Source organism: Thalassophryne amazonica, chromosome 10 (genome assembly GCF_902500255.1).
Source record: "Thalassophryne amazonica chromosome 10, fThaAma1.1, whole genome shotgun sequence".
NCBI lineage: Eukaryota > Metazoa > Chordata > Actinopteri > Batrachoidiformes > Batrachoididae > Thalassophryne > Thalassophryne amazonica.
In genome coordinates, this window is record NC_047112.1 from 96,449,652 (window position 1) to 96,468,545 (window position 18,894).

Here is an 18,894-nt window from a genome sequence, read left to right on the forward strand (position 1 = left end):
CCACAGGACATACAGTAGAAGACTCCACTGAATTTTGGAGGTGATCCAGATTCTGGATCAGGATTTCAGGAACAGCCTGTGTCAAGATGTGAATCACACATCTTTTATTTTGAGTCCTTGTCAACCCTTGGCGGATGTCGGCAGTCTTGGATTGCTCTTGTGCATGTGCACATCATCACAATGTGCTGTAGTACTGATTGCTGGCTTTAAATCAAGTGGTTTAACAAAAATATTTCAGTGACCATTAAGGGATTACCGACATTTGTATCGATCCATCCATCCATTTTCTATACCTGCTTACTCCCGTCAGTCAAAGGGAGTGAGGCGGGGTACATTCTGGACAGGATGCCAGTCTGTCGCAGGGCCGCACATAGACAAACGGGTGCACACACACCTACAGACAATTTAAAGTTTCTAATCTCCCTAACCTGCATATCGTTGGATGTGGGAGGAAGCCGGAGCACTCAGAGGAAACCCACGCAAACACAGGGAGAGCATACAAACTCCACACAGAAAGGCCACAGGTGGGAATCAATCCCATAACCTTCTTGCTATGAGGCAACAAACCATGCAAACCACTTATCCACCATGCTGCCCTGTTTGTATTTATAGTGCCTCATCTTTACAGCTCATAAGCAATTGGAGAAACTAAATATAAGGAATACTTTTGGTGTATGAAGTTCTCAAAACTGAATGATGGTGCAAGAAGCTTCTGTGGTTGTGATTTCCAGTTATACATCTAGGTGGTGGAGTGAAATAGAGATGTTTTGGTGCTACTTTAGTTGACATTACGGAGTATCTCGTGATGTTTGTGCTTGTTGTGTGCATTTTTCACCCTGACCTCTTAAACCCGGCTTTGAGAAGGTCATATGACTTGGCCTGCACATCTCCACTTCTCACTTTGGAGGAGAGAAAGAGTAATGACCTATGAGTGTCGTGATCACACACATTATTGACTGTGTTCCTGCGTTTTACTGCCAATGTTGTAAATATCCTCCCAGTGTTTCCATGCTGTGGTTGAGTGAGACTCTCTGGCATTTTTTGTGCCTGCTTGCCAGTCGGTTGTGTTGCTCAGCAAAACAGATTCTTCACTCACAGCTTTAGTCTGTTAAAACCATCAGAAAAACCCCAGACTGGCTCACGGAGAGCCAGCCTGGGGTTTTTCTGATGGTTTTTGATGGTTATATAAATGAGATCAGATTCACTAAATATGGCACTGTGTTGTTACAAGCACCATACTGTAGAAAAAAAAAAAATTTCAAAACAAACATACAGTTAAGTCCATATATACGTATTTGGACAGTCGAGGTTTTTGATGTTTTAGCAGCGAAAACCTGTGAGTGTAGTGTAGTGCCTGTGAGTGTAGTGTTAAAGGTTCAGTCCCACAATCAGAGAGATAAATGTTGGTGGGAAGGTTAAAAAAAAAACTTTTTTAGGCGCCCAAAAGTCATCAAACAGTTGGCTTTCTTTGTACCGCTCAACAACACATCCGTGACTCGTGAAGGAATAGATAAAAGTTATCTCTCCAATCACAGTCATCGAAGCTTGTAGCGCTTTCAGAGTTGTCACGGGTGTTTTGGTGGCTTCCCTCACTCATCTCCTTCATGCACAGTCAGTATTTGAGGTCATCTGCATGGTGCTAAGCCTATTAGCAGAGGTGGGACGAAGTCATTGTCATGTCATGAATCAGCAAGTCTCAAGTCCCAAGTTTCAAGTCTCAACTTGAGTCTCAAGTCAGCGTATACCAATTGGTGGTCACTATGGCAATGGCGTCTCACTAATTTAGAAGATCTTCACTTAGCCTGGAAAAAGAGTCTGTTGCTCTACAAAAAAGCCCTCCGTAAAGCTAGGACATCTTACTACTCATCACTAATTGAAGAAAATAAGAACAACCCCAGGTTTCTTTTCAGCACTGTAGCCAGGCTGACAAAGAGTCAGAGCTCTATTGAGCCGAGTATGCCTTTAACTTTAACTAGTAATGACTTCATGACTTTCTTTGCTAATAAAATTTTAACTATTAGAGAAAAAATGACTCATAACCATCCCAAAGACATATCGTTATCTTGGGCTGCCTTCAGTAATGCTGGTATTTGGTTAGATTCTTTCTCTCCGATTGTTCTGTCTGAGTTATTTTCATTAGTTACTTCCTCCAAACCATCAACATGTCTATTAGACCCCATTCCTACCAGGCTGCTCAAGGAAGCCCTACCATTAATTAATGCTTCGATCTTAAATATGATCAATCTGTCTTTGTTAGTTGGCTATGTACCACAGGCTTTTAAGGTGGCAGTAATTAAACCATTACCTAAAAAGCCATCACTTGACCCAGCTATCTTACCTAATTATAGGCCACTCTCCAACCTTCCTTTTAGCTCAGAAATTCTTGAAAGGGTAGTTGTAAAACAGCTAACTGATCATCTGCAGAGGAATGGTCTATTTGAAGAGTTTCAGTCAGGCTTTAGAATTCATCATAGTACAGAAACAGCATTAGTGAAGGTTACAAATGATCTTCTTATGGCCTCAGACAGTGGACTCATCTCTGTGCTTGTCCTGTTAGACCTCAGTGCTGCTTTTGATACTGTTGACCATAACATTTTATTACAGAGATTAGAGCATGCCATAGGTATTAAAGGCACTGCGCTGCGGTGGTTTGAGTCATATTTATCTAATAGATTACAATTTGTTCATGTAAATGGGGAGTCTTCTTCACAGACTAAGGTTAATTATGGAGTTCCACAAGGTTCTGTGCTAGGACCAATTTTATTCACTTTATACATGCTTCCCTTAGGCAGTATTATTAGAAAGCATTGCTTAAATTTTCATTGTTATGCAGATGATAGCCAGCTTTATCTATCCATGAAGCCAGAGGACACACACCAATTAGTTAAACTGCAGGAACGTCTTACAGACATAAAGACATGGATGACCTCTAATTTCCTGCTTTTAAATTCAGATAAAACTGAAGTTATTGTACTTGGCCCCACAAATCTTAGAAACATGGTGTCTAACCAGATCCTTACTCTGAATGGCATTACCCTGACCTCTAGTAATACTGTGAGAAATCTTGGAGTCATTTTTGATCAGGATATGTCCTTCAATGCGCATATTAAGCAAATATGTAGGACTGCTTTTTTGCATTTGCACAGTATCTCTAAAATTAGAAAGGTCTTGTCTCAGAGTGATGCTGAAAAACTAATTCATGCATTTATTTCCTCTAGGCTGGACTATTGTAATATATTATTATCATGTTGTCCTAAACGTTCCCTGAAAAGCCTTCAGTTAATTCAAAATGCTGCAGCTAGAGTACTGACGGGAACTAGAAGGAGAGAGCATATTTCTCCCATATTGGCTTCTCTTCATTGGCTCCCTGTTAATTCCAGAATAGAATTTAAAATTCTTCTTCTTACTTATAAGGTTTTGAATAATCAGGTCTCATCTTATCTTAGGGACCTCATAGTACCATATCACCCCAATAGAGCGCTTCGCTCTCAGACTGCAGGCTTACTTGTAGTTCCTAGGGTTTTTAAGAGTAGAATGGGAGGCAGAGCCTTCAGCTTTCAGGCTCCTCTCCTGTGGAACCAGCTCCCAATTCGTATCTGGGAGACAGACACCCTCTCTACTTTTAAGATTAGGCTTAAAACTTTCCTTTTTGCTAAAGCGTATAGTTAGGGCTGGATCAGGTGACCCTGAACCATCCCTTAGTTATGCTGCTATAGACTTAGACTGCTGGGGGGTTCCCATGATGCACTGAGTGTTTCTTTCTCTTTTTGCTCTGTATGCACCACTCTGCATTTAATCATTAGTGATTGATCTCTGCTCTCTTCCACAGCATGTCTTTTCCTGATTCTCTCCCCTCAGCCCCAACCAGTCCCAGCAGAAGATTGCCCCTCCCTGAGCCTGGTTCTGCTGGAGGTTTCTTCCTGTTAAAAGGGAGTTTTTCCTTCCCAATGTCGCCAAGTGCTTGCTCATAGGGGGTCGTTTTGACCGTTGGGGTTTTTCTGTAATTATTGTATGGCTTTTGCCTTACATTATAAAGCGCCTTGGGGCAACTGTTTGTTGTGATTTGGCGCTATATAAATAAAATTGATTTGAATTGATTTGATACTTGACTTGGGACTCGACTTGAGACTTGTGACTTGATGATTCATGACTTGAAAGTGACTTGCTGGTGACGTCGTCCCACCTCTGCCTATTAGATGTGTTCTTTTAGCTGTGACTCCCTCTGACAATGACCAAACCCACCTCTTGACATTTTCCTGTTGGGTGGTGGTACTCTGTGTTAAAATTAAGAAATTGACCATGAGCATGGGTGTGGAAACCTTGAACATGAATCTTCAGGCACTCGTGCACTACTGACCTCTCTGGTGAATGAAACCAGGTGTTGATACATTATACATCATGTCTAGAAAAGAAAAATGGACGGAATACTGCATAGAGATGTAATGAAAACAGCTATATCCATCATCGTTAGAGGAATGGAGGAAGCTGGCTGGGGCACGCTACATCATGGTCCCTGTAGGAAAGGACCATGGTTAGAGGGGATGCAGTTCATCCGGCCACTTTAGCGGGTCCCTATGAAGTGTTGACCAGCACTGTGAACAAGCACAGTGGTTTACTGTGTAGATTATGGCCTTATTTTTCTTTTACAATTGAGTGTAGTTGTTGTTTTCCTTTTGTCTGTGTTGCAGGAGGAGAACAGTATCAAACCTACGGAGCAGGGTCCACCTTACAGATTTGAGGATGTGACAAAACAGGTCAGAACTCCTCATGTGGTCATGTGTTTTCACTGTGTCAATGTTTGTGCTTGGGATGGGGGTTCGGTTTTATTTGTTTAAACCTTCCTTCAGGACGTGACTGGACTTTCTCACAGTCGAGCGCCACAAAAGCCAGCCCGCAGGAAATACCATCCAGAAATCCAGAGTCTGGACACCGTACCCCTGCCCGCCGTGCCATTTCCTCCTCCCAGCAAAAAGTCAGTCAAATGTTTACCTGTTTTGATGTTAAAATGTAACTTCTTTAATTTTGCATTTAATGTGTTTGAATAAATAGCCATAGATAAAATTTAAAACTAGGCCAACGGGATACATTTGTGATCCTAGGTTAGGGAAAAATAAAACAACACATTCGGTGTAGGTCTGCAAATAATCACAATTTTCCTTACCTATTAATATATTGATTCATTTTATGATCAATTCTCAATGTGTCTGCAAAATGTAAGAAAACACAGTAATGCTAATAAAGACTAAATGTCAAAACTAAAAAGTCCGGAAAAAGCCCAAATTAAAGAGACGGTGATACAGAAGAAAAGTGTGGCTCACACTCCGGGGCAACTTATACCCAGAGAATACGATAATCAATCTTGGGTACAGAAAACTTTAAACTCAGATTAATTCCACTTAAGCCACATTAAATTCATTTTAAACCATTTTCTGTCTACCTTAGAGCCAAGTAAACCCATTTAAAATAAGCTAATATTTGGTTTTAAAACAGTCTAAGTCATGTTTGAAGTATTTTAAAAGTGGTTTAAACCAGTTTGTCTTTGATGTACAACAGTTAAAACCAGTTTGGAACCTATCAGAAAAGGGGAAAACCATCTGAGTTACTGGAAGAAGTCAAAATGCAAATGTCTTTCTAGATCAAGCACAAATAATGATTATCAAAGTGGTTCACAAATACTTTTCTGTTAATTTCCCAGTAATTGGAGCAGTAATCAGACAGTGTTCAGGGTGTGTGTGTGTGTCCCAACCAAGATCCAATCGTCTGACTGTCCTGAGCTGTGGAAGGGCACCGTTATACAGATACCAGTGGCAGACATTATATAATCATGATTTAAAACAATAATCCTTCAAATACAACCACATCTACCTCAAACTATAATTAACTTTCCTTTGACACAAAGCCCATTCTTCTACAAAAATTGAAATAAAATCTTGCTGCACCAACAGACGAATGTCTGTGATAAAGTAACATCATTGGTATTCATCATAAGGTGACTTGCATTTCCAAATACTTACTGTGATTTACTTTCTTCTTTTTATTATTTTTGCTCTCAGTCACTGTAAAACTCATGAAGACAGCGGGATTTAACCTCTTGCACACAATGCGCTACACAGGCGCTGTGTCAGACCCAAACCCACCATAATGACTCCAGCACATGTTCTTCTGCCTACTTACTGACCAAACCACTCATTGAATCTGTCAGTAGAACTTATGGTAGATGGGGAGCATCAGTAATGTGGTGACTGCGAGCAATGAAGCTCTTTGGTCTGATCCTTTAGAACCAATGGTCAATATGTCAGTGATTCAGTTTGTCCTCTCCACAAAGGAGGTTATGTTTTGGCTGATGTCTAGTTGTTTGGTTGTAAACAACAATTTTCATGAAGCTTTGTGAAACGGTTAAGTCTGGCCTGAAAGAGAAACCATTAAATTGTGGGACAGATCCAGATAGAGGCCAAGCCGGGGCAATCAAACTGACTTCTAAGACTAATTCAGGGTTGATAGAAATCAGTGTATTTACAAAATAAATAAATAAATAAATGCACTGTATTGGCCATATTTTTCCAGACATTTTGTACCACTAACACGTTGATGATTATAAAGTAGGATGTTACCATTATTACATTGCTTTGTTTTAGGCTGCGGTGGATTTAAACTCTCATTATTGCTGCTTAGTTTGTGTTCTTGGATTCATTCCTTAACGGACTTTTAAAGAAAACATTTCTCCCAAAAAGAGCAGTCATCAAAGGCAAATAGAGCCGTCAGAGACTTAATTGATAGTAATGTATTAATATGACTAGAGTTGCTAAAAAATTAACTTATCTTTTATTAAAATTATTGTTCCCCAGAAAACAAAACAAAACAAGAGTGAAGTAATGAATAACCAACTTTCTGTGGGTGCACATCTCTACTTTATAAAACTGTATGGTATGACTGAAGAATGATACTTCATATTATGGAACTGTTTGTTTCAATTATTTTCCATTCGGTGCAATTCAATACAATTGTTTAATGTAAACATTTATTTTCAGTGATATATCAGAATAAGCCAGTGTTTCTCAAATTTTTTCAGACTAGGGACCACTTAACCAATTAAAAAAAACACTTGTAGACCACCTAACCCCCCAAATATCCAACACCAATAATAACTCACATGAACTAATATTGAAAACAACATGCTACTAGCTATTAGATATTGGCGTTATCTGGGGGACTATCTAGTGACACCTTTGCGTGGGTTTGTATAAGGTGGGAATATCGCTGCATGCCAATAAACTCACGATCCTTCACAGATCCTTAGCCTGGCTGGGAAATCCCAGACGATCGGGGTCTGAGGACCTGCTGCAGCCTTGATCTGCCTTCACAGCCATTCAGTGACAAGCTATCACCTCCTCCGCTTGACCTGCCATTAAGGACTTCTTGTTTCGCCAAAGGGTTCATTAGCCGTCCCGTGTTCAGGGTTCCCATTGGGCCTTCATGGTTACTGGCCTTCATGTGTAACGCATCAAGTAGTGGACTGTCTATTGGGGTGAAATATCGTAGGGATCTTGTGTTCCCCATGGCCGCTATGATGTCACGACGAGGGCAGCACCACATATGGCAGCAGCAAGCGCAGCATAGAAGAAACCCAGACGTGAAACCAGCTGTTGTTAGCATAGCATAGATAGCATTGTCAACTGGTATGACAGTATTAACAAACTGTGAACTAAGAGTAAAGTGGAAATAGCTACATTTCTCAGCTATACTGCCTACCACTATTGAACACAGTGATTTTGTTGTTACTTCACAAAGTTGAGTATTCCTGTAACCGATTCCATGACAACCTTACACCAACCTTTAAAGAGTTTGAACACACAGAAGTAGCTGTGAATCACACTTAGGGAATAACCCTGTTGTGTCTGATGATTGCGGACGTTAATTCTGGATTTTACAGTTGCAAATTCAGTTTTACTATTTACGACCGTATTCCAGCATTAAATCATCAGACACAAGGGGGTTATTCCCATTCTAATCCATTCTAATTCCCATTCTAATCTGCGTAGCAAAGTGGTCGGCGCAAAGTAATACATCAAATGTGAAACGGTTGAATGTTGACGTGTGTGTAGCAAAGAGGTCAGGCACGGAGTAATACATCAAATGTGAAACGGTTGAATGTTGACGTGTGTGTAGCAAAGAGGTCAGGCACGGAGTAATACATCAAATGTGAAACGGTTGAATATTTTGCCAGGGTCAAATTGATATTTTAGGGTCGGAAATCTCACACAATTAACCAATCAGATTTCCAGAACAAATGTAATTGGATTAGAATTAACCGATTCGAGTTATTGAATTATTTTTAAATTATTTAAAAAAACGTATTAAACTTGATGTATTTCGTAAGTATGAAACTATGAAATAAGTTAGTGGGCTGTGACAAAGCCAAAAATGTAATCTATTAATAATGTTTAGAATGTTTGAAGTTTAAAATGTAATCTATTAGGGATGTAGTTTTTTAAATAATGGTTAAAATTAGGAAAGAAGTCGGTGGCATGTGACAGTCATAGAACTGCAATGATGTCGATTGATGATGCTTTGCAAGATTGTATTGTAAAAAAGGGGCAGAATATATAAGACTTGTTCTTCCAAACTCCTCCTTTTCGTTCAGTGGTTTGTAATGTTTTGTTAATTTTGCTTTTCTGTTTTTCTTTTAAATGAATGAAATAAATCCTCAATAAAAATAAATAAATAAATAAATTGACCGATTCGTAGTACATTTAGATGATTCCGGAGTCCACATATCAACATAGTCATATCTATTAGTGTAAAATTGAGTTTCTATTTGTTTTAGTTAATTGTTGTGACAACTTTCCCACGCTACCAAGCAGTAGTTGGAAGAACGTCAGAACAGTACAGTTGAAGGCTCAACATCAGAAATATTCTGAGGCCAACATAATAGTGCAGCAGATAACAGAATATATGCAGAGGAATCCTTCAAATCCAGTTACAAGCACCAAAGTTTGACTGTGCATACCTTTTGGTACATATTTTAGAAAAATAATGTTAGCCATTTGAATTTTCAATAGGGGGCCAAGTAGGGGTTAATTGAAGAACTGCATAGGGGTCAAAAATGGTCCAATCATATTGAAAATTATACCACATTATGTGTCTGATCATAATGATTCCAAAAAGGTATAGTTTGGACTATCTATAACTGAATAGCAAGAATGGTGACAAAGGTCAGTTTCAGTTTGAACAGGGGTTAAAAGTCAAACAATGTCGATGTCCATTGGATTCTATGACATGTGACATATGTTACCCCGTAACATGATAACTAAGCATGACACACGGTGCAAACTATTCCTTTTTAAAATCCTACTAACCCAACCAATAATTTGCATCATGTTTTACCATGATTGGAGCAACTTTAACTTTTGACCCCTGTACAAACTGAAACTGACCTTTGTCGCATGCTTGCTGTTTTTAACCCCATAATTCCAGAACATTCAGTTATAGATTGTTATAGATAGATATAGATACAGTTCTACAAAATGTACCAAAAGGTGTACACAATCAAATTTTGGTGCTTGTAACCGGATTTGAACGATTCTTACAGTTATCTGCTGTACTATAAGTAATATATATGAGATATATGGTGAGAGTAGTTACACCCCTAATCAATACATTTGGTTCAAAGCTGGAAAAATGAGCAAAGCCAGTAAAACTCTTGATTCTTTTCCCATGGTGAGATAAGGCACTGATACTGGGCTGTTTATGAGTTGTGAGTCTCATGGTGAGACTGAAAACTGGAGAGGAAGAAAAAAGTTGTTAAATGTTTGTGTCAGGCTTCTGTCCAGGCAGAAAAGGGCGATCCAGATGGCAATCCGTAAGAACAAGGAAACTAACGCAGTGTTGACACGCCTCAACAGCGAGCTCCAACAGAAACTCAAGGTCAGTCTGCCCTCAGTGTTTTTGAGCAGAAGACAGGCTGTGGACAAAATTATACCAGCGTGCACATAATGTTTTACAGAAAGAATGTATGACTGGGTGTGGACCGAGTTAGTGTTGGCTCCTCTGGAACACTGTGAAAAACACAAGCAAAGGGGACATATTTGGCATACTGAATGCAAAACACACTGGTCAGTCTGCATCTCGTGCCTCTGTTATTTGCATCTCCACAGCAAAATGTAGTTTACAGTCTGACGGCGAAATCAAGCACTGAACTTTGACCTTGGCCGTGGGAGTGTAATAACAGCGTAGTGACATTCACGTTCGCACTGTTTTTAAAAGTTCTCACTTGTGTGTCATTCTCAACTGAATGCAACAACAAATACTGCCACTCCTCCACTGTGGTGAAAAGCCCTGAGCTCAACTATCCGCTTACCCATGAGTCATAGCTGCATGAATGACACAGGGTTATCTGTTTGCATTAGGGATCTGCTCGTGGCACATGCACACGCAGTTGGAACACATGCTGCATGCCTGTCATTCTCACCGTAAACGATCCAGCAGTGAAACCTTCACGCTGCACTTTACAGCATAACGTGAGGAGATCCAGCCGTTTCCACGCCGCACTCCCGTGTCAAGCAAAGCCCTGATAGGAAGCTTGATTTTGATATTTTCATGATTTTGAGCGGGTATTCTTCTCGCCAGTTAATTTGTTTGCAGTGTGTTCATTCTAATTTTTTTTCCATTCCTTGGAGCATGTGTGGAATTTTGCAGAGAACGGCACATGCGTCTTTATATAGACTCCTGCCTCGTCCAAATGCCAAACACTCGCTGGCATTCACAACTGGCTTCTTCTAAATAGAACTCGTTCCTGTCAGGCAGCCAGAGGGGACCAGCGAGTGGAAATGAGTCGCTCTTCTTCTCACGTGCCCGAAGTGTAAATTAATGAATGTGCAGTCAGAAATGTTTCCTACTATTTTCTAAGTTTGTCAGATGTTGAAGGAGCTCTTTAAATATTCAGCTGAGCACAAACTGTGTCAAAATGAAAACCGTGTAAAGAAATGAAGGAAGTCAGAAAAAGCTCCAACTCAGCTTAACCAGAAGTAAGGCAGCAGAGATGGAGTTATGCCAGAAAACATTCCCTCATAGCTGGCAGTGACCTCAGAGGAAGTAGGTCACGGTAAAACCTTGTAAAGCGTATATTGCACCAGGTTTAGTGTTAATTTGGGAACTAAATTCGGACTGAGTTATGGAAAAACAATAAAATAAAGGTGAACTTTGTATGTGTGTAAGTTGTTTCTTTTTGGCAGGAATCCAAGCTTCAGATGCTTTTGGCACCTTAATGTTTTTGTGTGTTTGAATCATCATAATGGATAAACCAAAAACAACAATCTACAAGTTCTCCAAGATCATGTACCTCCAGCAGTACCTAAGTACATATTCTCAGCAATGTTTCCACAAAGAGAAATCTGAAGGAAAATAAAAGTATAGGAATGTTCTCGTGCTGTACTTCTCTGGGTGTTATGAGAACCTTGGGCATCATGCTGGAACATTTTCGTTTTTTATCCTAAATTTCTCTTACTTTTTTCATACGATGACTAATGTGCAACATCCGAGTCAGCAAACGTTCATAACTTTTGATAACATCATAAATGGCCTGCATAACCTGGTAATTGCCACATTTGTTCAAGAGAAGAGCGAATTACCATAAATAACAGCTCAGTGGTTAAAGCGGTTGGCTAGAAACCAAATGCTCCTCGGTTCAAATCCCCATCAGATCAGAAACACACATTCACCTGTTCACATATTATTGACGAAACGATATCTTGGTTGAGCTCTATTAATAACTATGACCAGTGCATTGAATCAGTAACTGTAGCACCACACTGTAATCACAAATCACACATCACTAAACTATCTGTAGGAGCCCAGACAAGTACTGGGCTACTGAGATGTTTAACCCGGAAATGACCTGGTTGATGTGCTAAGATGTCATTTGACTAATTACCATCCAATAATTACCATTATTACCAAGTCCACGGATTTCTTGGCATTAAAACATGATCATTTATTACAACCATAAGGGCTTAAAATCCATAAAACAATAAAATGGCATGTCAGTCATTCCAATTCCAATCATTCAAGCGATCAAAACCCTTTGCCCTCCCGGGGTCAATACCGAACTACAATAGTATACTTCCTGCCTTATCTACAAACAGAAAGGAACACCTGTGCAATGCACAGTGAAATTTTTTGTAGAAAAAGAACATTGCACATTAGCTGCATCTATCCGGTAATTAGTACTGACACTAACAAAATTTAATTAATACTGAAATTTCACTCAGTGAATGGACTGACACACCAAGTTCTAAGACGGCTCGCACAGTATTCCAAATTATCTCAGATATTTGTAATAAAATGCTCCAAAAGGACAAACAGTCCAGTCCACAGCAACTGGTGTCCAGTGCCAGCAGCCTCTCCTTCCTGATGCAACTCCACATTACATGGAGAAATGTGGCAGGGGTGGGATTTGAACCTGGAGCCTTCTGAACTGAAACCAAGCGCATTAACCACTTGGCCACCACCCCTGCCTTATCTCTACTGTAAAGTTGGACATTTTAATGTGGGGTCATGAGGGGATTGACTCGCTTTTAGAGCCGATCCCAAGAGGCCATCCTAAGAACTGCAGGTTTTGGCACATCCATGTTGGCTTTTTTTTTTTTTTTTTTCCAGCTCCAGTGGTTGCCACTTGGCCGTGATTGGCCGGACCAGTGGTCCATCAGTCTTCTTGGTCTGGTCTACTCTCTGGGGTCATCAACAATTAGACACCTCTCGGATATTCTGTATGTCGCAGGGGTAAAATTGTGGAACAGCTTAACAGATCACTTCAAGTAAAGTAAAAACATCAACCAGTTTTTTTTTTAAAAAAAGGTGTAGAATGCAAAATGAATGAATTAAATGAATATAAGGTTAAAAAACAACAGGTAATGATGATGTGATGGAGTGTAAAAGGCAGAAATAGTTTTTCTTTCTCGTGTGTGTGTGTGTATGTGTGTGCGTGCGCGCATGCGCATTGGGGGAGGGAGTGTAAATCTATTGTGAAGAAGATAGAATTGTGTTATAGAAAAAATGTGTTATAATGTATTGTAGAAATGGGCTTTTCAAACATTATGTGACGATATTAAATATAGTCAACATTGCTAATGGCAGAACATGTTTGAAATGAATGAATAAATAAATCAAATTTGTGACTAAAACTCTAATTTACAGAGAGGAAGTTTCTTTTTTTTAATTTAAATTAATTAAAGGTTGCAGCCTTCACCTCCCCAAACTGAAATGGCCATTAATGGTCACCAGCTTGTTACCCAAAGTCAAATTATAATTTTACCAGCACATTAGTGATTCAAGATCACAAATTATTGATTCAGGGCCATAAATTATTAACTGGTGCTCACAAATTATTTATCTTTTCTCTGTATGACATCTGCTGGACTCTTTTTTTTTTTTTTTTAAGAGGCAGATTATGTTAAGCTGTACTAAATCCTATTTGGTTCATACACAATAAAATCACCAGTGTAAAACAAACACTGACGGTGTTAAATTAACACTACCACTGTACATATGGTCCTACTCTGGCCAGAGTGTGACCATATGTTCACTGTCAGTGTTAATTTAACACTGGGATTTTACTGTGTACCCTCTGTCATATTTGCTTTGCATGTATCTCCTGATCGAATGAGCAGATTGTGATAAATGTATCTCGACCTGTGGCCTTTAATCAGGTTCCACCCTCAGGACAATTTCAGAATATTTAGCAGATGACTGGTGATGACTCTATGTGGGCCGCCTTTTTGGTATTTTTGGACTCACTGAACACTGCAGCCTCAGTATGCATGCCATGCTGCTTTGAAATTTTAATATTTTAATTCTCTTATTAACCACTGTTGCCACGGTAACTAAATAAAAATGGAATTGCTTCCAGCAGAGCATGGACAGTGATCAGAGGTCATTTGTTGGTGTTGGCTGCAGGTGGTTCACCAGGAGCGGGTCACCTTGGAGACCCAGCTGGAGCACCTGAGACCACTGGCCTCGACATAACGGAGCCCGAAGCTCACTTAGTCACGTTGTGCATCAGAGGAATAACTGTACTTCAGTGTCTCCATCCAACATTTGTCTAACCCAACACAGAGGAAGGTGTTGGCTTGTTTGATGCATATGGAACAAACATACTAAGGGCTGATGACAGAAGCAAAGCACACAATTCTCATTTATCTTTGCTATGAAGAGTTCATGTCCTACATTCGGCAGGATGAAACATTTGTATGGATGAGATGCATATGTGAAGTGTCCTGATATTGAGTGTGATATTCTAACTTATTGTCTCTCTTTTCAGTCACATCATTTACACTGTGTTGTACACCTGTTAATTATACATTTTTATGTTTTCTGTCTTTCACTGTGCATGTCGCTGTGTAACCCACTCGGAATTTCAGATTTGAAATGGTGCTATGGACATTTGAAATACCAGCATCTCAAAAACCACAAAAGAAAACAAAAAAAGTCATTTGTGCGCATATTGTATTTCATGGTTGCAAAAGTTGCATTACAGTCAGGTGCATTAGTATTTGGACAGCAACACAACCTTTGCAATTTTTGTGTCTGTACACCATCACAATGGAGTTAAAATGAAACAATCAAGATGTGCTTGTAGTCTAAGATCATTCATCCATTCATTTTCTGAACTCACTTAATCCAGTTAAGGGTCACAGGGGGCTGGAGTCTATCTCAGCGGTCACTGGGTGAAAGGTGGCGTACACCCTAAACAGGTCGCCAGTCTGTCGCAGAGCCAACGCTAAGACAGACAAACACATAAACACTCCCACTCACACCGGAGTTCACAATTCACCCAACCTGCATGTCTTTGGAAGTGGGAGGAGGCCGGGAGCACCTGGAGGGAACCCACACAAACATGAGGAGACCATGCAAACTCCACACAAAAAGGACCAGGTCAGATTCAAACGTGGGGCTGTAAAGGAATTGCATCCACTTTGATTCAGGGACTGAAAACTTCAACTTCACCGACAAAGCTATCACCCCCAGCCTATCCCAGATTCCAGAGAACTGTTAGGGTGTGACTAAAGCTGCCTCAAGAATAGACAGCTGCTACTACTACTACTACTACTACTACTACTATGGTAGTGCTACTGTTACTTGCAAAAATGAAGAGGTGAAAGTTCAAAAGAAAAAGAAGAGAATAGAGAAGTATGACACCAACCTTGAAGCACATTTGCCAATGATGATGCATCACAAAGGTGCCTCTCCTCTTAACTACTACTGCTACTGCTAGTACTAAAGTGCTCAATAGCCAGTGTCACTCTCCGTATGTCAAAGTATACATGCGCCAAGTTTGGCTTAATTCCGAGGTGCCGTTTGGGCAGGAGAGGGACATATACACACATACTGCTGGCTGTTAGTACATAGATAATAAGAAGTAAGTCCTACATCGGGACTGATGTGCATTTGTGCTGGTGCTTACCCCAGGATTATGAACCATAAAAACGTCAAGAGGTACATCGTGGGTTTCTTCCCCAGCAAAGGCTTGTAGCTATTTACAGCTTGGTGAGCTGGGACAATGAAGAATAAGTGTTTTGTCCAGTTCTACATATTGGTAGTGCAACTCTTTAACCCACTGAGTTACATGTAACACATTGATTCAGTTCTGGGAGCATGCTCTGTGCTGTGCTTTTCTCCACCCACACAACACCAGGGATACACCTTGGGTCCTGGATGGCAACTACCCATGCAGAGAATTGGTGCATCTCCACCTCTCAAAAGTAACCATCTATGTACCAGAGCCAGGTGAAACGTGGGCATCCCCTTAGCACTTCTCCAGCCACTGGGCTCCTCAACACTCAGACATCTGTGTGCTGGAGAAACCTGCCACAGGGCAAAAAATGTCAAGCAATGTCACACAAATGCAAGTGATACTCCTCATCTTAGACTCCCTAACTAACTGCTTATCTGATACAAAGTCATTTCATGATATTTGAATGAATGAATGAATGAATGAATGAATGAATGAAAACTGTTTATTTCGAACATTTGATACAACAACAATTACAAGATAGATCAGTAAAGACAACAACAAAAAAGTTCCTACTGTGTACCCAACATGTCCGAAAAGGGGTAGGGTGAAGCATCAGCTTATTTATCCCTACCCCTTCTTCCCCACAACCAGTAATACCCTTTGCCACATATACACATAGATTCCTACACACCTAAATCGATATCAATATATATATATATATATACATACACACATCAACATACATACACATATACATATATACACATATATATACACAAACATAAATATACACCTTCACATACCTACTTACATACAAAATACTATATATTTACAAGCCGAAGGAAAAAACAAAAAACACCCTAACCCTCATTACCCTTCCTCCTCCCTATACCCAGAAAAAACCATATTTTTGTACCGCTGTTTGAACTGGTTCATGTTTGGACATTGCTTGAGCCCCACTCCCAATCTGTTCCACATCCTCACCCCACAGACAGAAATACAGAAACCTTTTAATGTTGTTCGTGCCCACTGATGCTTTAAATTAAATTTCCCCCTCAGACTGTAATCCCCTGATCTGTTAAAAAACATATTTTTAATATTTGCTGGAAGTAAATTGTTTATTGCTTTATACACAATTTGTACTGTTTGAAAATGAAACCAAGTCTGTGAATTTTAAGAATTTGGATTGTAAAAATAGTGGATTTGTATGATCTCTATAGCCAGTATTATGAATAATTCTTATAGCTCTTTTCTGCATTACTGATAGTGATTGTGTTGTACCTTTATAAGTATTACCCCATACCTCTGCACAGTACTGTAAATATGGTAAAACCAGTGAGCAGTAAAGAATGCGGAGTGAGTTGTGGTCCAGAATATGTTTCGCTTTGTTTAGAACTGAAATGCTTCTTGACAGTTTACTTTGTATATGTTTTATATGAGTCTTCCAGTTTATCTTATCATCTATCATCACCCCCAGAAACTTATTTTCATGTACCCTTTCAATATCTACCCCCTCGACTTGTAACTGAACCTGTATGTCTGTATTACAATAGCCAAATACATGTATTTGTTTTACTTAAGTTTAATGATAATTTGTTTCTGTCAAACCATATTTTCAATTTTCCCATTTCTATACTGATCCTCCTCAGTAACTCCTGCAAATCCCCCCCTGAACAAAAAATGCTTGTGTCATCTGCAAATAATACTAATTTTAATATTTTGGAAACATTGACAATATCATTTATATAAATTAGAAACAGTTTTGGACCCAATACTGACCCCTGTGGGACGCCACAAGCATTGTCCAAGCATGATGATGTATATTCCCCCAACTTCACAAACTGTTTTCTGTTACTTAAGTAGCTTCTCACCCAGTGCAACACCAACCCCCTAATCCCATACTGTTCAAGTTTATTGATTAATATGTCATGATTAATTGTATCAAAAGCCTTTTTAAGGTCTATAAATATTCCAACTGAATGTAATTTGTGGTCTATGGCGTTTGTAATCTCCTCAACTGATTCTATTAATGCAAGTGATGTTGAACTATGTGCTCTGAATCCATATTGACTATCAGTAAGTAATTTATGTTTATTTATGAATTTGTCTAATCTATTATTGAATAACTTTTCTAATAATTTGGAAAATTGTGGAAGCAAAGAAACAGGTCTATAATTTGTGAAGTGGTGTCTATCCCCAGTCTTATACAGCGGCACAACCTTAGCTATTTTCATTTGATTGGGAAATTTACCGGTTTGAAATGATAAGTTACAGATGTATGTTAATGGTTCTACAATCCATTCAATGACCTGTTTTACCACCACCATATCAATTTCATTTAAATCGGTAGATGTTTTATATTTACAATTATTCACAATGTCTATAATTTCATTTCCATCCACTGCTGTGAGGAACATTGAACAGGGATTTCTTTCTATAAGATTATTATCCCAATCCTCAGATTGGGAATCGGGAATTTTTCTGCCAAGCTTGGTCCAATATTTACAAAAAAATTATTAAAACCGTTGACTACCTCATCCTTATTTCCTTCTTGACATTATTATCAATGAAATACTGAGGGTAACTCTGTTTTTTATTACCATTTTTGATAATGCTATTTAATATATCCCATATTCCTTTAATATTGTTTTTGTTATTATATAATATGTTACTATAATATTCCTTCCTACATACCCGTATAATATTAGTTAATCTATTTTGTATTTCTTATATCTATTTTCTGCCTCTTTAGTCTTTAGTTTATGAATTCTCTATACAGTGTATTTTCTTATTACATGCATTTCGTAACCCTTTCGTCATCCATGGTCGAGCTTGGATTTTTTGTTTTCTGTAGTCTTGTTTAATTGGACAATTTTTATCATATAATGATGTAAATATTTGTAAAAAGTTTCATATGCACTATCAACATCACTTTCACTGTATACCTTTTCCCAGTTTTGCTCCTGTAAATCCTTCTTTAGTGTGTTCATGTTTTCCTCTGTCCGCACTCGCCTGTATTTTATTTTCTCCTCTGGCTGATTCCGCCGATGGTTTCTATTATAAACGATGAAAACTGGTAGATGATCACTAATGTCATTGATTAATAATCCACTCACAGTGTTATTCTCAATATCATTGCTGAATATATTATCAATTAAGGTAGCACTATGGGATGTAATTCTGCTTGGCCTGGTGATTTTTGGATATAAACTCATACTGTACATTATACTGATAAATTCATCTGTTATTTATGCTTATTTGGATTGAGCAGATCAATATTTAAGTCACCACAAATGAACACAGTTTTTTGATTAGTTTTTGAGAACATTTTTCCCATACAGTCAGTGAATGTTTCAATACTAGATCCTGGTGCTCTATATATACAG

The 18,894-nt window shown here is 39.0% G+C and overlaps 1 protein-coding gene across 3 annotated transcripts in view; it reads left to right on the top strand.

The window, feature by feature from the left end:
* Window positions 1-14,551, top strand: part of reps2 (RALBP1 associated Eps domain containing 2) — a 102,227-nt gene extending 87,676 nt beyond the window's left edge. For 2 of the 3 annotated variants that reach the window (XM_034180562.1, XM_034180563.1), the window contains exons 16-19: window positions 4,689-4,754; window positions 4,848-4,972; window positions 9,819-9,924; window positions 13,951-14,551. In XM_034180562.1, coding sequence (XP_034036453.1) covers window positions 4,689-4,754; window positions 4,848-4,972; window positions 9,819-9,924; window positions 13,951-14,019 — 366 coding nt within the window. In that variant the 3' untranslated portion in view covers window positions 14,020-14,551. The remainder of the gene's footprint in view (window positions 1-4,688; window positions 4,755-4,847; window positions 4,973-9,818; window positions 9,925-13,950) is intronic. The other variant, XM_034180564.1, reaches the window with a different exon arrangement.
* The last annotated feature ends 4,343 nt before the right edge of the window (window positions 14,552-18,894 follow it).